The 24,396-nt window shown below is 34.7% G+C and overlaps 1 protein-coding gene across 1 annotated transcript in view; it reads right to left on the bottom strand.

Annotated features, from left to right (window-relative positions):
• Spag16 (sperm associated antigen 16) overlaps nt 1–24,396 on the bottom strand; it is a 696,006-nt gene that overhangs the window by 376,418 nt on the left and 295,192 nt on the right. The window contains exon 12 of the mRNA XM_048345736.1: nt 4,226–4,411. Coding sequence (XP_048201693.1) covers nt 4,226–4,411 — 186 coding nt within the window. The remainder of the gene's footprint in view (nt 1–4,225; nt 4,412–24,396) is intronic.

Here is a 24,396-nt window from a genome sequence, read left to right on the forward strand (position 1 = left end):
TCTTATTACTATAATTGGTCCCATAATGGTTCCAAACTTCTTGTCTTCTGTCTTATTGTTAGATGCTATCCCAACTGGTCTTCCTGCTTTTTCCTTTTATCCTACTATTTGAGCCATACTCTCAGCTATTTTCACTTCAGTTATTTTTCATATATGATCTCATATTGTTGCCTGGTCTACCCTTGGAACTTGATATTCTTATTACACTCTTCTGAAGATCTGAGGTCATAGGTATGTGCCAAAACATTTGGTTTCTTGGTTAAGATGAAAAATCTTGCTATGTTTTTTATGGCCTGGATTCAAACCTTGCTCCCAAATAGCTGGGATTATAGGTATGAGCCACCCTGCCCCAGCACAAACAAATGTTCAAAAAGAAACCAAAGTCATTGTTTTAAAATATATCACAGATTGAAAATCTGCTCATGTCCCTCCAGTAAGTATCTCATTTTGTTGGGGCTAAAGGTCAAAGTCATTGACATTTGTTGCTAGAATGTTATATACATACATTCATCTGCTCACTTTAATTCCAGCCACAATGACCTGTTTGTCCCTCACAAGTCGCATACATCTTGCTGCTACCACTGAAAGCTCAGAGGAGCTTGGGAGAGGCTACTCGGGGGCAGCTGCTTGGCTGGCCTCAGTTTACTGAGACTATCCAAAGTCAATTGCATCTTTTTGATTAAAATGACAATCCCTTCCTTTTTGTCTCCACTACATTCAACACTGCTATGTATTATATAAAATCATTTACTATTACTCATTTGGCATAAAATGTCACTTGTATTTTCTATTGTGCCCAGTGTTATAGCTTGATGCATATACAAGCTTGTATGCCACCCTGCATTTGATGGATCTATAAACAAATAAACTTGTCCAGTCAATTGGCACTATTTATATTTTATCAGCATAAAGCCAGCAATAATAAATTGTCATCAGTAAATATGGACACTGCTACTATACATTGAAATCCTTTGTGCCTTCCTTTCTTTTTTCTTTCCTTCTTTGTTAGTTCCTTCCTTCCTTCCCTCCTTCCTTCCTTCTTTCTTTATTTCATTTCTTTCCTTCTTTTTTACTTGGCCATGGGGCTTGAACTGAGGGCCTGGGTAATATCTCCGAGCTTTTGTCCTCAAGGCTTGCACTCTGTCACTTTGAAACATAGCTCCACCTTCAGTTTTCTTGTGGTTATTTGGAGATAAGAGTTCCACAGACTTCCCTGCCCAGGCTGGCCTTGAACCACAATCCTCAGATCTCAGCCTCATTAGTAGCTAAGATTATAGGCATAAGCCACCAGTGCTGGGGTTCTTGGTATTTAAAAAAATATTTAAGTCACATCATCATTAATGAGCCAGTGTTCTACCAATACAGACTCATATATATTATATAGCTTTGTGATTTCTTACAATTTTCAGGTACTTTTTGGGCATTAAACTACATGTGTACAAATCATTCAAATTGAAAATATTGCTACTTTATAGGCTGCAACAATATTAGAGTAGAAATTAAGGGTAATAAGTAAGAAAGGGCAAAGTAATAAAAAAAATTAAGAGAGCAGGAAAACCATACAATATCAGCACAGAATTTTTAGCATCATCCATCCAAAAAAATTTTGCAGACAGTTCAAGATTTGTCTTAATTGCCTTACAAATATGCCATGAGATAAAAACATGTCACCTGAAGAATATTCACAGGAGAATGGCTAAAATGCCATGACTAATGGGCTGGAAATAAAATGTCTTAAACAAAATGAACATTTATTTCCCATTTCTGAATAACTCAGAGAAAGTTGGAGGCTCCCTGACCCAAGGTAATGACTGTGGCTGGCTTAATATCAAGTTTGTTGACAGTTACTATCATTTAAGATAACTGTTAGCTAAGCTACTGTGGCCAGTTATTGCTACCTCATGCTACCATAAAAAGAACATGAGGGTGGTGCTGTTATTCTAACTTTGTGTGTGTGTTGAACTTAACCTGGCAGATCCACATTTCATAAACAAGGAAGCTGAGAAGTACCATTTAGATAGACTGCCAAATTCCCAACTAGGTTGGAAGGAGAAACGGGTTCTACTGAGCAACGGTCAGTCTCTGCCACACACTTTGCCCACCAAAACATCTTTGCCATCCTTTCTTCCCCATACCCACTGGCTTTTTTCCCATGTCCTGAAGAGAGACAGTGAAAGGTCCCATTTCATTACTCTGTCTGTCTGATAGACTACAACCTCTGGGAAGTGCACAATCTGTTCAGATTTGTTATGGAATATAGATGATCATCTAAAGAAAATCATGTATTCTGTTCCCTGCTATCACTAGCATAAACACGGTAGCAGTGGTAACCAAGGACAGAATAATTGCTATCCAAACTGCAATACAGAAAGTAGAAAAATAGCGAACATATATCCATCTGTGTGTTGATAATCCCCTGGCCAGGGGTCGTGAGGGACTCAGAGCCATGACACTGAACAGAGAGCATTGGTTGGACCATGGTTGCTCCAAAAAGGAATGCCTTTGCCCCATTTTCTGTGGTGTCTATTTTGTTTCATGGTAGATTTTGGTGTCTTCAATGGTCATATCTGAAACGATAACTAGATACTATTTCCTACTTAGAACTACAAGTCCGTGTCATTTGCTATAAAGTAAGGGATCCTGAATTCTCTTACAGTTTGAGTCCAGTAACTACAAAGGGAGACAGGATTTTTTTTACTTAGTACAGTTCTCTAAAATATTTAGCAAATCTTCCATACAATTGCTTCCTGATAAGGAAATGCAGCAGAAATCATAGCTTATGCAAAAATCTTTGTCCTGATTAATTTTCTTTCTTCACACAAACTCTAGTATTTCTGAAAACAATAAACTTATATGAATGGCCTAGCAAATTGATATCTCATCATTGTGGGCTCAAAGCTGTTGACATTTATAAGTACCTCCTTTATTTTCTATCCTCATTGCAAACTAATACATTCATTTTCTCTCCTCTCTCTTACTCTTGCTCTCTCTTTCATTTTCTAATTTTTTGCTCTCTTTCTCTTTATGCTTAGTGATTCTGGGTTTGAATTTACAGCTTATGTTTTGCTAAGTAAGTGCTTTATCCCTTGATCCACATCTTAGTCCTTTCTACTTGTAGTTATTTTTGTTTTGTTTTGTTTTGGGCAGTCCCAGAGCTTGAATCCTGAGCACTGTCCCTGGCTTCTTTTTTTGCTCAAGGCTAGCACTCTACCATTTGAGCCACAGCTCCACTTCTGGCTCTTCCTACATATGTGGTGCTGAGGAATCAAACCCAGGGTTTCATGTATAGAAGGCCATATTCCCAACCCCTACTTTTCGTTATTTTTAGAGCTGTAGTGATCAGAAGTTTGACAAATGATTTAAAGTTTCTTACATGAAACAATTAGGATGTTTGATAGTTACCTAACAACTTTTTTTATCCTTTTGTATACATAATAGATTGTATACATATTTGTATGCATTATATAGACGAAGATATATGTATATATATTCTTGTCAAATACATGTATTTTTATATTTTTGTAAACATAATGGGTTTACTTGTCGGAATTAAGATAAAAATATACAGTACAAATTCTACATCCACAAAAATGATAAAACAGGTGAAATAGACCAAGATTCACTGTATTCATATACTACTTATTTGAATGACAAGTCCTTTGTACAACTACTTAAAGATAAAAAATACAGTTAAATTATTTGAGTTGGCATTTGTGCGCAATAAATTGCATTATTTCTTATAATCTGTGAATTGCTGAGAAGCATTTAATTCAGAAATTTTAGACTGATCAAAATTAACCATAAATCAAATAATTACTTCAATTAAACCCATGTCTATTAAACTAAGTTCCACAGCAGACCCATGGATGGCACAATAGAAATGGTGCTTTTAAATTGTGTCTTTTAAAGGAAGCATTTGTTTTTATTCTGCTGAAGACAAACAGCTTCTCAGTGAAGCAAGGCTAATCTTATTACTCAGGCTTGATCTGACTGCCTACTTTTAAAAAGGAATTATTATATCAACAAACATTAATGGAGTTAGAAATGGATTTCACTAAGATTATTTAAGAAGCTCTCTACAAATTTTATCAATGAATAACTTTTTTGTAATGTTTCCCAGTGGTAGCATTGAGGAAGAAAAAGCAGCAGTACTCATATGCAGACAGACACAAAGACAGACAGACAGAGAGCAACAGAGACACCCAATGTTTAAAGTAGTTCTTACCTGTTAACATCCCAGATTTTACTCGTCATATCCAATGAAGCAGAAGCCACAAAATTGCCACAGGAGTGCCATGTGCATGACCACACCGCATGGCTGTGTCCTTCCAAGGTCAAAACACAATCACCTTTAGTTAGGTCCCATAGTTTTACAGTTGTGTCACCACTTGAAGTAGCCAGCTTGTTTTCACTGTTTGCAAGAACACACAAATAAAGACACTTAAAAAATTAACTCATAGGTTGTTTTTTATACAAATAGCTATATTCTAGGAATGAAGAATATGTATGCTTTTTTTTTGCTTTCAGAGACAAACCTAAATTATTATAACCAATGATCTTATTTTGATTGATACATTTTCTTACTTGGGTTATGTAATAATTCAAGCAGTGAGAGATATTGTTTAATTTGTCTAGATTATTCTCTAAATTCACTAACTGTGAATTTGCCCATTTATTTTTTAGTATGTGATGGTTTTAAGATTATATGTTAGGTAGGAAATGTGAACTCAGAGTGATGAAAATTTAGACATTGGTTATGATGCTTTTGAAATGCAATGTGTGTAGTAGTAAATCACTATTGCTGGCCTGTGTTTACACTAGTTTAATGGTCCAACAGTCCGTTTTGGAATGATGAAGAAAGCAGAGAATTGGGACTTAGATGGCCTTTGGACTGGATCATGAAAATGAAAGATAACTGGGCTGTTGGGTGGTTGGATGTCACTGTGTTTTCAATTTTGATTGTCAAGAGACATAATAAAGCTGCAGCCTTTATCCTTATAAAGGATTTATGAAATATGTGGCTGTCAATATGGAGAACCATAGAGATATTTTGGCAAAATATCAGCTGTAAGAAAATCTCACTTTCATTATCATCTACCCATCCTATTCTCATGCACCTACTATTGCTTCCCATAATTCACTTTCCCCCATGCAATGTTAATGAACCATTTTCCCTTCTCCCAAGATTGGTATTTTGACAGAGAAATAGTTTTCCTTTTCCCGTGTTTGCATCTACAGCATCTCACTTTATGATTGTCAACTGATGTACTCAGTAACAACTTCAGAATGAACAAGTATATGAATGTAGAAAGATAAGAGTGGTTCTTACTAGAAAAGGAAAACAAAAAGTCCCCAGTAATCTTTAAAAGACAAAATAGTAGAATCAGGTAAATTGATTGCTTATTCTTAGATTTGCTTATTTTTGTGCTACAATTTTTTCAGTTGCAAAGGAGAAATAGACACTACTGATAGGTGTTAACAGCGCCACAGAAAGGATGCGTTACAGAGTCAAAGATGTTCTCGTTAATGACAGAAAAATAGTCATATGTCAGTGGCTCATGCTGGAAGTCCTAGCTACTCAGGAGGCTAAAATATGAAGATTCTGGTTCAAACCCATCCTAGACAGGAGTATTTGTGATACTGTTATCTGCAATTAACCACCAAAATGGTAGATACAGAGCTGAGTGTCATCCTTGAGTGGAAGAGCTATGGGATACCTTCCAAGATATAAGTTCAAGCTCCAGTACCAACACAAACACAAACACATACACACATGCACACAAATAATGATTTCATTTTCCAATTATCATAGGTGAGAAGTTGCAAAATGAGAGTAATCATCAGTTACGTTTGCCATTGAGAACTTTAGCTTTTAAAAATGAGCACCAAACACTATATTTTAGAAAGTACAAGCAAATGAACACAAAAAAGTTTAGTTATATGTTTTTCTCCAATATACATTTCTGATGAAATGAAAGAGTATTAGTGATGAAAAATCTTAGTATCTGTTAAGAATACTGTGGGGAGAATGAGGGAAAGGGTCAAATTGATAAACATGCATTGCACTCATAACCAGACTTACAGAACTGGATCCTCTTTGTACAACTTCTTAATAAAAAAATTAAAAATTATATCAATATATGTATTGTGTAAATTCTTTTCATGATCACAAAACATTACTCTGATGTATTTCTGCATATGGCTGCAAATTTTGTACAGTTCTAAAACACGTGTTTGCAGGAGAAACAAAAGTCAGAACTAGAAAAATTATTTCTGGAATGAACTATTTCTTTATGAGCACTACAAACTGATGCTTATTTCATAACAAAGATAAATGCTCTTTGCATAAGTTTTAGTGTTTTAAGGTTATAGCTCAGGTGCATGAACTCACCTAAGTCCAAATTCATAAAATATAAATTTCTGAATATTCTTTTGTTGTGATTTGCTTTTCAGAAACATGACTAGAAATAAGAAAAGGTATTGAATGGTACAATGAAAGATCAACAAAACTTTTCTTTGCAAAATTTAATAAATAAATTTCTCCTAAGGATGAAAAAAAGATGTTCCCCTCCATCTTATAATGTAGAAAGCCAGATAGGAAAGATATTTACATAAAATAATCTTCTTTTCAATGAATTTTTATTTTAGGTACCATGTAGATTTTTTCATATAAATTGTGAACTAACCAAGCAATAAGTCTGTTAAAGTTATTTTCAATTAGCTCATAGGTAAATCTTTATTTTTTCTTTTAAGTTATGATACAGTAAACATTATTAAATATAACCTCTAAACAATATTTTTGAGCTAACTTAATAAAGGGACTCACAAGTGGTACTTTTAGGTGGTGCCTCAACCAGGACATTATACACAGATATTTGGTCAATTATCAGTACAAAGTTTCTGTCTGGGTTTTTGTTTTTCGACTGTATTCTTTTTTTTTTTTATTTTTTTTCAAATTATTATTATCAAACTGATGTACAGAGAGGTTACAGTTTCATACATTAGGCATTGGATACATTACTTGTACTGTTTGTTACCTTGTCCTTCATACCCCCCTCCCCCACCCCCTTTCCCTTTCCCTCCATGAGTTGTTCCATTCACTTAGACCAAACAGTTTTGCAAGTATTGCTTTTGTAGTTGTTTTTCTTTTTTTACCCTGAGTCTCTCAATTTTGGTATTTCCTTTCAATTTCCTAGTTCTAATACCAGTATACATGGTTTCCAATATATTCAGATAATGTTACAGAGATAGTGTAGGTACAACTACAGGAAGGTGATACAAGAACATCATCTATAATAGATGCTACAGATACACATGGTACATTGAAAGTAATTACAACTGTGATATAACAATCGTTTCCATAACATGGAGTTCATTTCACTTAGCATCATCTTATATGTTCATAAGGGTATAGCTAATGGGCTCTTGTGATCCTCTGCTGTAACTTGCCTAAACCTGTACTAATTACTCCCAATAAGGGAGACCATAGAGTCCATGTTTTTTTGGGTCTGGCTCACTTCACTTAGTATAATTTTTTCCAAGTCCTTCCATTTCCTTACAAATGGGGCAATGTCATTCTTTCTGATAGAGGCATAAAATTCCATTGTGTATATGTACCACATTTTCCTGATCCATTCGTCTACTGAGGGGCATCTGGGTTGGTTCCATATTCTAGCTATGTCAAAACATAAAATACCTAGGAATAACCTTAACTAAAGAAGTGAAAGACCTCTTTGAGGAGAACTTTATAAGCTTGAAAAATGAAATTATGTCAGAACTAAGGAAATGGAAAAACCTCCCATGCTCCTGGATTGGGAGGATTAATATAATCAAAATGGTAATATTGCCAAAGGCTATCTACAAATTCAATGCAATACCCATTAATATCCCAACACCATTTTTTAATGAAATAGAGGAAGCAATCCAGAAATTCATATGGAACAATAAAAGACCTAGAATAGCAAAAACAATCCTAAGCAGAAAGAACAGTGCTGGAGGAATTACAATTCCCAACTTCAAGCTGTATTATAAAGCTATAGTAATAAAAACAGCTTGGTATTGGCACCGGAACAGGTCTGAAGACCAATGGAACAGAATTGAAGACCCGGAAATGAACCCACAGAACTACGCCTACTTAATCTTTGATAAAGAAGCTAAAACAATAGTTTGGAAGAAAGATAGCCTCTTTAACAAATGGTGCTGGCAAAACTGGCTCAACACATGCAACAAACTAAAACTAGATCCTTATGTATCACCCTGCATCAAAATCAATTCCAAATGGATTAAAGACCTCGAAACCAAAACAGACACCCTGAAAACACTAAAGGAAGGAGTAGGAAAAACTGTATTCTTTTGTTGTCTTTTTTCTTTTCTGGTCTGGGGATCAAACTCAGAACACTGTCCTTGTTAAGCAAGCTCTTTGCCACTTAGCTCCTTCCGGGCTCAGTTTCTGGGAAACTGCTCTGGCATTAGCATTTAAGTTTGAATAAACTTTGAGTAAAGCAGATATATAATAAGATTCATCCAAGCAGTGGAAGACCTCAAGAGAAAAAGATATGTCTCTTACAAAGAAAGAATTCTGCCTGCTAATTTGTCTTCATATTCAGGTTGTGATATCAAGTATCAGCTCTTCTTTGGGTCCTGAGCCTGCTAGCCTTCCTTGTAAGTCTTCACAATTACCTGAGTCAAGTTTCTCTCTGCCTCTCTAGTTTCTCTTCACACACACACATTCTATTTGTGCTATTCCTCTGCTCAGACTCTCACCAGCAGTTTTTCATTTTTCAAAGGAAAAGTTAAAACTTTAATTATGAAGTAAGAGGGTTATACACCACACAATTAACAAACACTTAGCAGACTATTTGCTCCTATTGCTCATATCCTCTGTATCCTTTCTTTCTAAAATATTCTTTCCCAAACAAAAGCAACTTCCTCTCTTTATCAGAGCTGTAGAGACAATCAGGGAAGCCTAAATTGTGATCTTATCTCTGACATTTTGCCCTTCTCAAAAACACCTTTTCTTATTTTATTTTTATTAATATCTACCCCTATTAACTTCCTATGACTTTTACTGTTTCCTCTTGATTTTCATGTGTTCTTATCCTCTTCCATTTCTCTAAGACTGGGCTTTAACCTAGTTCTTTATTCTTTGGTATATCCAAAGATAATGACTGCCTTTAACTTATATTCCATCTCCAGTCTATACTCAGTTATTACACATGAATACTTTTTAATAAAATCTTTAGTCCCACCATCTTGCAAAGTTAAAATCACTACCTCCTCAGGCCTAGGTAGTAAAGACCCAGATCTTGCCCTTGCTTCTTATAAAGCTCTGGTAGATCCTTCATTTTCATTCAGTACAGGGCCCAGCTTTTCTTTTCATAGCCACAGCCCAACATAAAGCTCTCTACTTCCAATCTCCTTATCTATTTCTAGGGCTGTACACACATGGTTTATAAGGCAAGGAAGCTACTCATTAAGAATGGATTTTTTTGCCATATGTACAGGGCTTTTGCTACTCCACCTTACTTAGATTTTGATTGTATAACAAAGGCAATTTTTATGATGCCACTTTTCTACTTCTTAGGTATCCTTCAACCTGATATGTCCTATTAGGTTACTATGTATTTTTAAATCCATAAGTTGATTGAATTCCTTTTGAAATTTTGCTATTTATTAGGGATGCAAAAGATATGCAGAATATAAGGTACTCATATTCCTTTAAAATTTTAATCTTTATATTGTGGCTTAAATTGTAAGAGGTAGAGAGTATATTCACAGATCACAAGGTTCCTTTTGGTGGATTGCCTATGGTATGGTATCTCTACTAAAAGGGAAATTATAGGCACAAATCTATATGTATTGTCTAAGATAAAGTCCTCATTTAATAGATAAAATTTAAGACAGATTATAATCATTGTGTATTGACTTTCATTTTCATCCATTTTTTTTTCATTTGGTTGGTTACGGGGCTTGAACTCTGCCTAGGCACTATCCCAGAGTTCTTTTGCTCAAGGCTATCACTCTACCACTTTGAGCCACAGTGCCACTTCTATTTGCTTATGATTGAGCATATATATAGTCTCATGGTCTTTCCTGCCCAGGCTGGCTTCAAAACACAATCCTCAGATCTCAGCCTCCTGAGTCGGATGACAGGTATGTGAGAAACCAGCACCACTCTATCTTCAGCTTTTTTACCTAACTTATTTTTCAATTTAAATACCTCTCAAAAAAATCCCCTACCACTCTTTCACATGCCCTAAATTCTTAAGTAAAATTAGTAATATAAAATATAATTTACAGGGCTGGGAAGATGGCCTAGTGGCAAGAGTGCTTGCCTCATACATGTGAAGCCCTGGATTCGAGTCCCTAGCACCACATATATAGAAAATGGCCAGAAGTGGCGCTGAGGCTCAAGTGGCAGAGTGCTAGCCTTGAGCGAAAGGAAGCCAGGGACAGTGCTCAGACCCTGAGTTCAAGGCCCAGGACTGGCAAAAATAAAATAAAATACAATATAATATAATTTAAAATTGTACTATGTTCTAGAGATAATAGGTAGATGAAATATACACTTCTCTCAGGACTTAATGACTGTTATGCAAACATATAACCTTTATTATATTTCCCTGGGTATTTTATCAATGAAAAAACAGGATGTGGAAGATGGGTGGAGGGTGGTCACGAAAGCTTTATAAAAGTGAACATATTTTATCAAAACCGATGCACACATAAGCAAGTGTTCACAATGTATAAGCAGAATGAAAAGAGAGTTCAGCTTGAGACAAAAGTTGGCATATTCAGAGATGTCTGAGCATTTTCATTTAATCAAAGAAAAGGAATGAAATATTAGAACAAATAGAGAAGCAACAGTCCAATAACCAAAGACTTTTTGTGTAGTCCTGTGGAATTTTTATCTGTAGGCCAGGATCCAAGGTTAGAGGGTTCAGGAATTCTGGGGAGGTAACAAGATGTAAGTTTTAGGCTGATAACTCTGGGGCCATGACGAAGACCAGGTTATTGCAGAGAACATAGCTCATAAACTATACTTGAAAACTGTGATAATTTCTAATTTCAACTTGTACACAATTATTGAACTTAACTATGGTGATATCAATGCTCTTTGCATAATCACTGTCATTTCCAGATTTGAGTAAATATTTTGAGCCTCAAGACAGGGTCTCAATCTCACATTTATCTTTCCATTAAAGGACTTTTCCAAATCTAAGGTAGAAAGGGCCAAATGTGCCCCTCTTCCAAAGAAAATTCTCCCCATGAATTTTCTCTTTCTATATCTTCTTTTGACCTCCGAGCTGAGTTAGTAAAAAATCCTGAATTGCAGAATTTTCCAGTAGGCTCTTTTCTGACTTTCATGAGTAAGTGGTAACCGAAATATGTGAGAGTGATGATACTGAGTTAAATTCTTAGCTGGATTGATTTGACAATATATTCTATAGGTCAAGAAAGTCAAGATGTATTATCCATCACCCGCAGCCTACACTGAATGTGGACTGTGACACTTTCTCAGCCTCTGGTTCAGTACTATGAGTCCCTGCAAGAACTGCACTAAGATAGATAAAGCATTGCTTTTCACCAGCTTGCCAAAGTCCACAATGAAATTAGAGTGAAAGAGTTATTATCTGTACCATCTGTAAGTTGAACTTGAGAAAACCTTCTCATTGTGTTTTTGAAAAGCATTCAGTGTGTGAAACACATGTATTTGTGAACTATAATTGATAGAGCCAAAGAGCAAGCATGTTTTCTAATAAAATTTGATTTGTTTTCATAATTGACAATATCATGATGACAAATTTGGATACTTTGTAAATGAGCTTGCTGAAAGTGCATTCCCATATCTCATAATTCTAGTATCTCAACTTAGAAATATTGTTCAAATCCAGCTCATCACACATCCGTAATAATTTCTACAAAGTACTGGTTTTATAATAATAAAATATATACTCTCTATCTGAAACATCTAGTATTAGGATATTCAGCTCAGTAGTATCTCTGTTCACAATTTTCCTTCATTGAGATGGTTTTCTCCTATATAAAAACTTCTTGTTGAAGTTAGTGATAGGCTTTGCTATCATTCAGTGCCTTTCAAAGCATAGGATGCAAAAGAACACTATCATATTCTAGAAAATAGTTTCATCTACTATGAAATGACTTTTATCATATATTTTTCTCATAAACATACTTCCTTTTCTATATTCTGTAACCAAGAACAAAGACCTTGCTTTTGAGGATTTTCCAGTCTCCTTCAGTTCAAAGTGCTCAGAATGACAAAGTGTCATAATTTGAGTTACTGTGTTCTGAGCCTCTGTACTGTTAAGATAATAATTACAGACATTTATGTAGAAATAAACCATTCTGCTATTCTCAGAATAATAGGTACAAGTCACTTCAAATTGCTACTATTATTGATAAAATCACTGCATTTTTAGTGAAGATAGCAGAAATAATAAGACAACAGAAATAATTTTTACTCCATTAGCTACTATTGAAACTTCTCAGATTTCTAAGACTACTTACTTATAAAAATGTATTTTCTGTGGTTTGTACACATTTATTATTTATTCAGTCCTCAAACCATAAACATTATTTTCTTGTTGCAGATAAAGAATTAAAAGCTCTGAGAAATATAATAAGATTGCTGAAAGGAAAATGTCACTTGCTAACCTGACCTTTCTTATTTAACATGATGGTATTTCTATTTAGATTTTATGTTTCTGTATTCAACATTTTCTCTCATCAACCTATGTATATTTAGAAATTCCACTAAATCATTATCTTAGAACTTTTCTAAAAGGTGTCATTGTCAAAAAAATGGACAATGTTCATAAGGCCTGAAATTGCTTACTTAGTTGGTCTAAAGGATTTCAAGTTATAGTCAGTTATTGGTTTATTAAAATGAATTTTTATTATGAGCTTTAAGAAGATATCTACAAAAATCTACTTAATAACATCAATGCTTCATTATTCCATTCATGTTTAACAGAACCCTTCACAGTACAACATTATTGCTTATTATTTCTTAAAAATTTCTTTTTCCGAATACTAATATAGAAAATTTAGAGAACAGCAAACACACCAAATAACACAGTATTATATTTAGACAGTGAAATATAAATCTTTAAAATATTAGAAGCTTGCAGGGGCAAGTTTGTCATTTTTTTCTTACCTGCTAGATTTGATTGAGTAACTTACTTAGGTATGCAACAGTTAAATGCTAGTAGGGAGCAGAGGGGAAGGGAATGGAGAGAGAAAAGGAGAGCTGTGTCATGAGAGAACATTTTGCTGTCAGCACTACTATTTCCCCTATCTTGACGTATATCTAGATGGAGAAAATATGTATTTTGCTATTCAAGTAAATATATAAGCATAAGCCTGAGACATACTTAGCAGTTTAGTATAATTATGTATGTAAATATTTCCTGTGAGATTTTCTCAGTACAGTGTCACATGTTGAAAATATTTACATTAATTTAGGCATCTTTTAGGTAATCTTTTTAATATAGATTTGTTATGCAGAAATTTAAGGGCTCTAAGTGTGGTTTACACTCGTGTACTTTTCTAGTAAGCACAAAGCCTCAAGTTTACCCAATAGTGACCGAAGAGAATTTTGTAAGATAAAGTTTAAATTATTTGTTTATGTATGTAGGCCATTTTAATTAGTTTCCTATGTGCAAATGCTTTTTATATTCACATGATGTAATTTATTGATATTTCAAAAACAAACTGCAAAATGGCTGAACAATTGGAACTATAGCATATGAAATCTGTAATAGAACAACAGCTAAGATCAGGTCTCTGAAAACCACTTACAGCTCTTTACAAACATTTTATGGAGCTTTAAAATCAGTTAAGATAAGAAAGAACAAATATCAAATAGAAATACAGTATATCATCATATGTCTGTCTTATTTGTAATATTATGATATCATGAAGTACAGTTGGTTTTGTTGTAGACCTTCAGTACTATAGTACCATTCTCTCCTTGTTGGAGTGAAGAGTGAAATGTGTGCTTAAAATCCAATATTATTCTGCAGTCTAGACTCAATAAGAATAGCTGGTCCTTTTTTCCCCAGCTTATGTCAGTACATCACTAGATACAAGATAACAACATGCTATCACTATAGAAGTCCCGGGACCAAGTAGGATGCCTATTAGAGCAAAGTATAAAAAGAGTATTTTACAGACTCTTTGCCTTGGAAATACATTTGTTTTCCCACTACATCTCTGTTAAACCCGAGTCAATTTTAGTATCAATTTCAACTTTTCCTGGAAGCATTGTAGTATAATTTCTTATCTGGAGAGAATAAAACAATAAAATACTCAGGAATTTCTTCTTATTTCTACAAAGCAAGTATGGTTTCAAAAATACCTAGTGCAGGGGCTGGGAATATGGCCTAATGGCAAGAGTGCTTGCCTCCTACACATGAAGCCCTGGGTTCGATTCCCCAGCACCACATATATGGAAAACGGCCAGAAGGGGCGCTATGGCTCAGGTGGCAGAGTGCTAGCCTTGAGCGGGAAGAAGCCAAGGACAGTGCTCAGGCGCTGAGTCCAAGGCCCAGGACTGGCCAAAAAAGAAAGAAATACCTAGTGCATTATGAAAAGACAACGCTCAGGATGACCTCTGAGCCAACACTGTTCTAAGAACAAATTTTGGCAAATCAAGACAGATAGAATCTATGATCAGGATAACCTCCAATGACTGGTTGTGAATATGCTGGGGTATCATAATGGAACATACTTAATAATTCATTATTTCTCTAAAAATATAGCTATTTCTTTCTTCTTTTTATTAGATACAAGTTTTCAAAGAAGAGTATGAAAACTATGCACAGAGCTTTTATGTTTCAACAAGACCTCCAGGTAAAAGGATCTCAGTTGTGTTATTCTTTCCTAAGTAAAGAATATTTGACTCAATGATAGCCTTCCTCTGTATTATATACATATATATAATAGAGAGAGATTTCTAATATTACTGTATGAAGAAATAAAAAAATTGTGAATACAGAAGGTGCAAAGAAAAGGTGATGAAAGATAAAATACAATTTAATAATATACATCCAAATTCTATCATATAACTTTTATCTATAGTTGATAGTTTCCACAATTCATTTTAGAATTCTTTCTGTGCATGTTTACAGCAAGAAATGGATAAAGAGGTACAGAAATATTAGGAACAGAGAGAATGAAAATATGATTATATTAAGTGTTTTGTTAAATTTTACTTGAACTAAATTTTCATTTTATACATTATATTAAAATAAATTTCTCAAACATCAGTGTTATCTAAATTCTTCTGAAGAAAAAAATAAGATGTAGGAACTACGGAGCTTTGAGAATGTTTGTTCTCTCACTGTAGTCTATGAAAACATCTTATGAAGGATCTAAGTGTTAATATCTCCTCAGTTACATGCTTTGTCACTTGATATGACATGCAGAGATCAAATCACCTCTGATCTCATCTCAGAAATCTCCACATATGATCAGCAGAAATTATTTGTTTGGTTCTATTTGTTCTCACATTTCTGCTGCTTCTGCAGCTGGTATTGTTTCTTTAACAAGGCTAAGCACATGGATTCTACATTTTCAGAGCTCTCTAATACTTGGGAACAATTTACCATGTTACATGGATTATAGCTTTGTAGGTACTGCTCTATCATTTTCTGGAATACATGGTTGCTGTGGAAAAATGAAGAAAAATGAAGATACTTACTTTTTTCTCTTTGATAATGATTTCTTTTGGTATCTTCTCATTTAAAGATTTCTTATTTTGTTATTGTCAAAAACGAACAAGGATATATCCTGGAAGTAGTATATTCCTGAATAATTTTCTATTCTGTTATGTGCAAAATCCAACAGTTCAAATAATTTGTTCATATATTTGAATACATTTTTTTGTTCATGTCACAGAAGCCAATTGTAACTATGCTGAAAATCTGCCTGTGTCCTATGCTTCTACTTTTCCCAAATGTTTATGTTTTCACATATTTTCTACAATCACAGTAATTATTATAAGTTTTATTGAGTCAAAATTCACTTATATCCTATGTCCTTTGAGAGTTAAAAATTATTTCCAGTTCAGTATACATGTTTCTTAATGATTTTAGCTTTGATATGAGAAAAGTCTCCTTTACATTCATTGTTCTTTAAAATTTGCCTGTCTTTCCCACTTGAATTTAATATCCAATGGTTTATACTTTTCAGCTTCATGCTGTTTGTGTTATGTGGGTATATGTAGGGAAAGAGAAATTTCATTTCATTAAATGCATTTTTCTGACGTAATAGAAAAGTAAAATGCTGTAGGACCTACCTTTTTTTATTTTTAAGAATGTTGCTTGCAAGTATGCATTCTCCTATTCTAGAATGTTATTTTCCTAAGCTTACTATATATTTCTTGTTCCACACACAAAGTAGAATATGACATATATAATAGACTATATGTACAAGGATAAATATTCTTTTTGTATATTCTATGTAAACACAAGTTATTCCACTGATTTACATGGAGCTCTATAAGGTGAAAAGTGGTAGTTATATATTCCCAACTTTTGAAATGTGAGATATAGAAAAAAAAGTCCAATGTCCTTCACTGTGAAGGGTAAGACCGAAACAGTGATATTTTATGGAGATTGAAAGGAAGAAGAAATTATCCAAGATTTGACTCTGTAAAATTCTTCCATTGTGAAAGGAGTAAAATATGCCAGAATTTTACACAGAAGAATGTTCTGCATAGACAGGTGAGAAAGTAGACATCACCCAAAATGAAAGATGTAGGGTTCAAAATCCAAATAAAACCCCAAAGCACAAATAAACATTTGATAGCCAGTGTTTCAGTGACTGTCTAGGATGGAGTGCTGACTCAGTAAGCTGGTGATGTAAGAGGCCCTGAGCCTAGGGCTTCCCGCTGTTTTTTATACAGGGTAGGCAGGGACTTAGCACACACCATAGCATCTTTTTAGCAAATCATTACACACCACAGGAAAATTATAAAAGAATTCTAAAGCATGTTTGGCGCATTTGGTGGAGGGAAAGGAATCTGGAAAGGATCATTGGTCAGATCAAGGGACCGACGCATTTAAAATTGATTGGTTAAGCCATAGGAGTGTAGCAAGGGGAATATGTGCACAGCTGCAGGGTTTTAATTAGATACTGGAAACCACACCTGGGTAGGGGAGTTCTGGAGTAACTCCAAAACTTGTTTTTCTTCTCTGACTAACCCCCTTAATCAGTTTCAGCCATCCAGTCACTCTTATGGGTGTTTATGGTTTTCCTGAGAACTCTCTGTCCCAGGGCATTTTATGGTCTTCACTGGAAAGTGAGGGGTGGGGGGATAGGGCTTACAGTAAGGCCAGTCAGGTACAGAATGGGGTCTTAGTACAATATGGAGTTACTCTGGTCCTTCACTCTGGCTCTTCAGTGGTTGACTATAAATCATGTTAAATCCACACTAGATAATTTTCTTGGTGTAATAGTTAGAATTTGTTTCCTGGTGATATATAAAAAAAAAAAAACATAGGATGGAGTGCTGTGTTTGAGAGAAGCAAAATTGACAATATCAGGAAGGTAATCTGGGATCTTTTATGGAACACCTTGACTGATAAATGAAGGAACATCATTTTTTTCCATAAATAACCCAATTGGGACAGAATAGTTGTAATGGAACATAATACAATAAAATGAATGTTTTAGCATAACAAAATCAACCAGGCATAGACAATATGGACTTGGAAACCAAATAGAACCATGATCTACAAATGGGATTATGAAAACCTAAGTAGTAACTAGATTATTAGTTAAATGACCTATTTTTTGTTGTTGGGAATGTAGAAAGGGTCAGTGTATTTCCAACCCCTGCTTTGTCACAGTTCAAAATCCATTAAAAAAATAAACTCAGTTGTGGGAAATTACTCTAATTTCAAAAGATCAGGAAAAATATCCTTAAGAAGTAAATTTGAAGACTACACCATAAAGATACACTGGGAATATAACTATTAAATGATAGGAGAAGAGGGCTGGTTTGGGTAATATTATAGGCATAAAGTATAGAATATATAATGGCACCAAAGGTACAAGATAAATATGATCCATTTTCTGGGATTTTATATATTAAAGTGTCTTTTGTAAAAAATGACTATGATTGATTTTGGACATAATTATCTCAGTAAGCATATTTTCACCTCTGTAAAATTTGTATCATTCATTTTAAAGTCATAGTGTATTTCCAAGTTGAATAATTGGTTTAAATTATGTCTATAAAATCTCTTCAAAGTTTGTTAGTAAGTTCAGAGACATGTGTCATGACATCAGAGCAGATTCTAAATACTTAAATCATGAAGAGACAGAGAGGAATAGTATTCAAGAATGAAGTCTAAAGCCTGTGTTATTAGAACAACAAACAAGGCAACAAATTACAATAACAAGGTTTATATTAGTATGGGGAAGGCCCATTTAGCTTGGGACGGTGGAGGATGGAGGGGGGAGTAAACATTTTAATCAAATCCAATACTTTTTATTGATTTCTCTTTGCCAGAGTTAGCTTGAGGAATCCATATAATGCTTTTGACATTGAGATATTTGGCCAAAGCTATTGGATTAGTCAAGGTAAAAGCTCCTCCAGTGGTGTAATCTCTTGTATTTCATTTAAATGTGATTTATCCCTTTCCCCACAAGAAGGCTCTTTTTATTGATAAAATAAATGAAATTGAAAGTCCCAAAGGGACGTTGATGTCCACTTAGACAAAATAAGTTTGCTAAATGGGAGTAGCAGCCCAGAAAAAGGATTCAACTGTGTGAATTATAAGATTACCTTCCCCCTTTTTTCATTTGCCTTTTATTTTCCCTCTCTCTTTTGGTTCTCAAGTTAATACTACACATATTTTCTGTGCTTCCAAGTGTTAATCAATTAGCTATCCTTGATTTTTCAAATTACTAAAAGTTCTATTTGTATATTACAAATATAAGTTTGGTTATTCAAAACACACAACATTCATTCACTACTATTGCAGAAACACCTGTATTTAATGCCATCTTTGACATAATGTCAAATCTGCAAAGCTTTTTACAGTAAACTCCTCTAGGAAAACTTTTTTCTTATTTGGTTTGTCCAAGTTTAGGACAATTTTCAAAAATGCCCTGGCAAGCTTTAAAGCTGTCAGGTTTAATATGCTCAGAAAAACTCTGGATCAGGCTGAAATATCCTAGCTCTCAAGTGTTTCAAAATAATATCCTGGTTAATATTTAATACAGCTATAATGGTCTTATTGAGTTTTGTGTCAATCAAAGACATCAAATACATAAGGAAATGAATTTCACAGTCATATTAAAATAAAATTAGAATAAATCTTAATGAATATACACCAGGCCGTTTTCACTAAATGTCAACATGATGAATAGAAAAAAAGGCATATACTATAGGTTTTGCTTCTCACATACTTGGTTTTAGTCTGGCATCTGTGTTTACTATTCAGAATGGAGAATGCTAGAAATTCCTCAGAGTCTAGTCCCTACTCTTCTAAATGTAATAGCTGGAATGGGGAAAAACTCAATGTTAAATTAGCATGAGAGCGTGAATTACGAAAGACTCTTTGATTTACAGCAATGACTTCTCTGGACTCTCTCATCATGTTAACCACCGATGTTTTGGGTTGACAAACATTGTAGATACCTTCTCTCCAAACTGTATATTTTATATCCAAGGGTTGTAGTCTTTGTCATTCAACCCTCTTTTGGGCAGCATTGTTCTCCTGATTTTTCATAACACTTCTATAATTGCAGATCTCTGTCTCCTGAGCACCTTTCTTTTCTAGATACAAATCTTAAAACTAATTCTTCTTTTCACCTCACTAGTTCTGTTTCAAAGATTGCCACAAGTGTAAGACTCCCATAGAACTTACCACTCACATTGAGATGTTAATACGAATATATTAAGGTTTGTATACAGATCAAAGAAATAAACTGGGACTTTTCTATGTCTGATTCAGGATTCTCCATTCATGTGAAGTGGTGGAGCTAAAAGTGGTTTTCGTTCTCCAGCTCTTCCTGTCACCAAGCTCTGAATTCTGTGGCTTGGAGATCCCATACACACTACCTCAGAGACACAAGAAAAGGATGGGTTGTTAGTTCTAAGCACACTTCCACTATTTGCTCACTTAGGTGGACTTGGTGTTATTTGCATCTTTGAGCCTTTCTGTGAAAACCTGCCTCCTTAATCTGTGAAGGGGGCGGGGAGGGGGGAGGATGTGTAAGGATCCTGAAGAGAAGGAGGCGTGTGGGAGATGCTAGAGGTCCTCTAGAAGACATAGGACCTGAGCTACCAAACCATGACATCAAAGAGCCGAGGGGAGACAAGGTGCTTCAAAGCAAATCAAGTGCACTTGGCCTATGGATCCATGAATTGAGCAATTCTTGTATCAAACTACAAATATTGGGAGTGATGTGTTGTATATCATTAATGTGGCAATAGATACATTATATATAAACTCAAACCTATCTTCTGATATTCAGATTTATGTTCTAAATATCTACTTGAATATCCCACAGGCATTTCAAGCACATTAAATTCAAAGTGTTCAAATCTTGCATAAATCTCAGACTTTAACTTTATGCCATAACCAAGAAATTTAACTTTTCCAGTTAAAAGGCCAGTACCGTATTAAAGTCTTATTCATTCTCAATCTAAATTTGAAAGCTATTCATAAGTCAATTTCTTATATACAGGTTTGTACATAAGATATGACCTTCATTAGACCTTCTCAATCAGAATTCCAGCAAGAGAATTAAAATGTAATAACCTAATGCATGCACTGAATGTAATGCTGCGATGTATCTTCCACACAAACAGAATTATAGTATTGGGCTTATGGCCTTTGAATAATTCTCAAGGGTTTAATTCCCCTAAGGAACTGGGGTTAAAAAAGGAGCAGTGGGTCTTGCTCATTTCTCAACTGGACTATAGCAATAGGTCTCTGCTTTTTCCCTTTTACTTTACCTGCTTCTAATTGGTACTCCCTAAGAGTCATGATTTGCTTAGCATTTGCCAATGTTTTGCACCTATGGGTCAACTGTCTTTAAAAAAAAAACTTTAACTTTCTATGTGAACAGATGATAATAACATTAAAAATATGGTACAGTTAACACATTGCTAATACCTTCCTAAATTACTTATCTCTCTATGTATCCATATTAATGCCTAAGTATGAAAACTTTATGCTCTCCTACCATCTTTAGCCACTGCTTAATAGTCACATTTGATATGGTCTTTGAAGACAGTTGAAAATCAATGAACTAAGTCTGTCATGAGCCAGTTCACGCATGTGGACATGGCTCTAGTCCATCTTCTCAAGTATAACAAGTTCACATATCCTAAATGAGCTTTACTGATAATTTTATTTAGCAACCAATTTACTGCAAGCTGTACTAATGTGCCAAGATTTCCTCTATAATTTAATCAAGCCATCAATCAGCAAGGTTAGGTCATACAAGTTAATATTTATTTACAGCTTAGATACAGTTGAATGATTCTTGGTTTAACTGGAGGCAAATGTTAGTTCCTTATGACATTTAGCAGTGCCTGGAGTCATTATTTTGACAGCATCTATTTGACCTGAGAAACTTCTTGCCTATGGACATGGTCTTTGGAAAAAAATTTGCTTGTATAAAAACTCATGACTAATAATGACCTTTAAGGTCAATTTTAATCATCTATTAAAAATAAATATGGGCTTCTGAGTGAGATGATGACATAGACCCATACTTCCAATTTCCCCTGTACAGCACTCTAAAAATGATCAGGAAAACATGAAATAAAAGGCTTTAAGCTATGAATTTTTTTCACTGTTCTTTTGTTTTTAATGCTCATTGTTATTAATAAGGGAATTACAAAATATAATGAAATAATTAGGTATAATTTAAACAATTCTTAGAAGTCTTCTTTCTTTGAAGGAGAATATACTCATTGTAGATATACAAAATGGCCAATTTAATAATTAACTAAGTATCCCTAATGCATAAATTTATCTTTAGATGTCTGCTAAGTCAATAATAATAATAAAACTCAGTTCCACTAAGTCATTTTTTATAACAAGCTATCTAGGCTAGATCATAATGAAACTTTGACTCAAATTTAGCAACAACAACAACATACAGGACAAAAATAGCAACAACTATAAGTATCAACATATTATTTATTCAATTTTTGCCAATAAATTTAAGAATATGTAATATAGACAACATGTTTTTAAATGCAAGTTTTAAGAGTACAGAGAAAATCAAATTTCTAATATGAAGACCATTTGAGAAGAATGTACTGGACCAAAATTGTAAAGGTGGGATATCCAGTGCAAACAGAACACAGAAAAGTATTTGTGGTCATTTGGATTGCACTACTCAATTACTCCATTCTCTATTTTCAGAAATAACAGTGACACATTGACAAATAAATACTAATTCTTTGAATCTCCTAGGTTCCCTTTCATAACATAAGCTAAGATGCCTAAGATTTAAAGGAATAGCTGCTAAATGCATTGTAGAGCAAATTGTCTGAAAGAAGGCATATGTTTGGTTTATGGTTTAGCTTCTTGTAAAAGACAGAAGCAATACCTATGGAATGACTGTTGAAAAACAATCAAAAAGTGTCTATGTAGTTTCGCCGGCCTGTAATTCTGGCATTGGAGGGCAGGTGTAGGAGGATCACAAATCTGAGGCCAGCTTAGTAAGGACTGCATATTGAGATCCTGTCTCAAAAACAAAGAAAACAAAATATTCATCCACCAGAAAGAATGATATTGTACTAATTGAAAGGAAATGGAAACACTGGGGAAAAAGCTTATGAAGTGAAGTAAGTCAGACCTGGAAAAACAGAAGTTGCATGGTTTCTCTCATTCCAGAGAGTTACAATAGGCCTATAAATCTACAAGTAAATACGCTAGCTGGTACCAAATCAGCTATAAACGAACTAACTGAAGTATGATAGACTCTCTGGAAAGCACAAATAGTATGATCGTTTAGAAGGACAGAGTCAAAACCCAACAAAATAAGTAAGGGAAGGGGTGGGCCAAAGAGCAGTTGATGTTGAAGGGGCGACAGAAGTCAAAATGCATTGCACACATAAATTGCTTTGTTAAATCACACACATACACACACACACACAGACAAACACTTTAACACATACATAAAAATCAAGAAAAACGAGGGAAAGGGATATATATATATATATATGTATTATATATTCTAATGGGCATTCCCTCAAAATTTCATTGAAGAGATCAAAGTGCTACAGAAGTTCAGCAATGGGCTCTTCTTCTTGAATACAAAATCCACAGAAGTGGAGACAGGTACAAATACGTACAGTCAGACACTTAGGACTTTTTCTGATAAAGTTGTTTCTTCACCCCCCACTCCCACCTCCCAGACCATAGGAACATTGAAATGATGATAAAAAGTCAACAGAGGGGCTGGGAATATGGCCTAGTGTCAAGAGTACTTGCCTCATATACATGAGGCCCTGGGTTCGATTCCTCAGCACCACATATACAGAAAATGGCCAGAAGTGGCGCTGTGGCTCAAGTGGCAGAGTGCTAGCCTTGAGCAAAAAGAAGCCAGGGACAGTGCTCAGGCCCTGAGTTGACGGCCCAGGACTGGCCAAAAACAAAACAAAACAAAACAAAACAAAAAAGTCAACAGAACCAGATTATACATCTCTCTCTCTCCAATTGATTTACTAACCACAAAGAGAGAAAATAATTGGGAAAATGCCATATTCTGTTTCCCAATTATATAAAATAGCATATGGCAATTTGATATGTATGAAACTGGAGAAATAGTAGTAAGGTAGAAAATTTCTAACAAGCAATGCAGTGAGTGAGAAGGCTATCAAGGTAGAACCAGATTGATGCACTTCACATAGGGAAGGCATTGAAAACCACAAATAATATATGTTACATATCCAACTTGTGGAGCTGAAGAAATAAGTTATGTGTGGTTGAATGCTCTCCAACAACTATATAAATAACATGTGAAATCCACCTATCCAGAAGCATTTTGTAAGTAATTTCCATAGACAGCAAGTCAGAGAGTTGAGAGAAAGACAATACTAAAGTTCCTGAATATTCACCAGCTGTTAAGTGAAGACCCACGGGAGCCCACAGTGTCCCGTGAAATCTTCCTCACTCTTCCATTGCAAGTTGAAAAATGAACATACACTGGATATTTCAAGCTACCAGTCTGTCAAATAGCAATCTGGGTCCTAAATATGTGTGGGGAAACTAAAGCTTGCCGTGTGATGTGGCAGATTGAGACTGGATCTCGATGCGTGGTAGAAACGTCGAGGCTACGTTCAGGGACTGCCCCACACAAGTGAAATGTGCTCAGATGGGCCCAACTGGAGCC

This window comes from Perognathus longimembris, chromosome 4 (assembly GCF_023159225.1).
Source record: "Perognathus longimembris pacificus isolate PPM17 chromosome 4, ASM2315922v1, whole genome shotgun sequence".
Taxonomy (NCBI): Eukaryota; Metazoa; Chordata; class Mammalia; order Rodentia; family Heteromyidae; genus Perognathus; species Perognathus longimembris.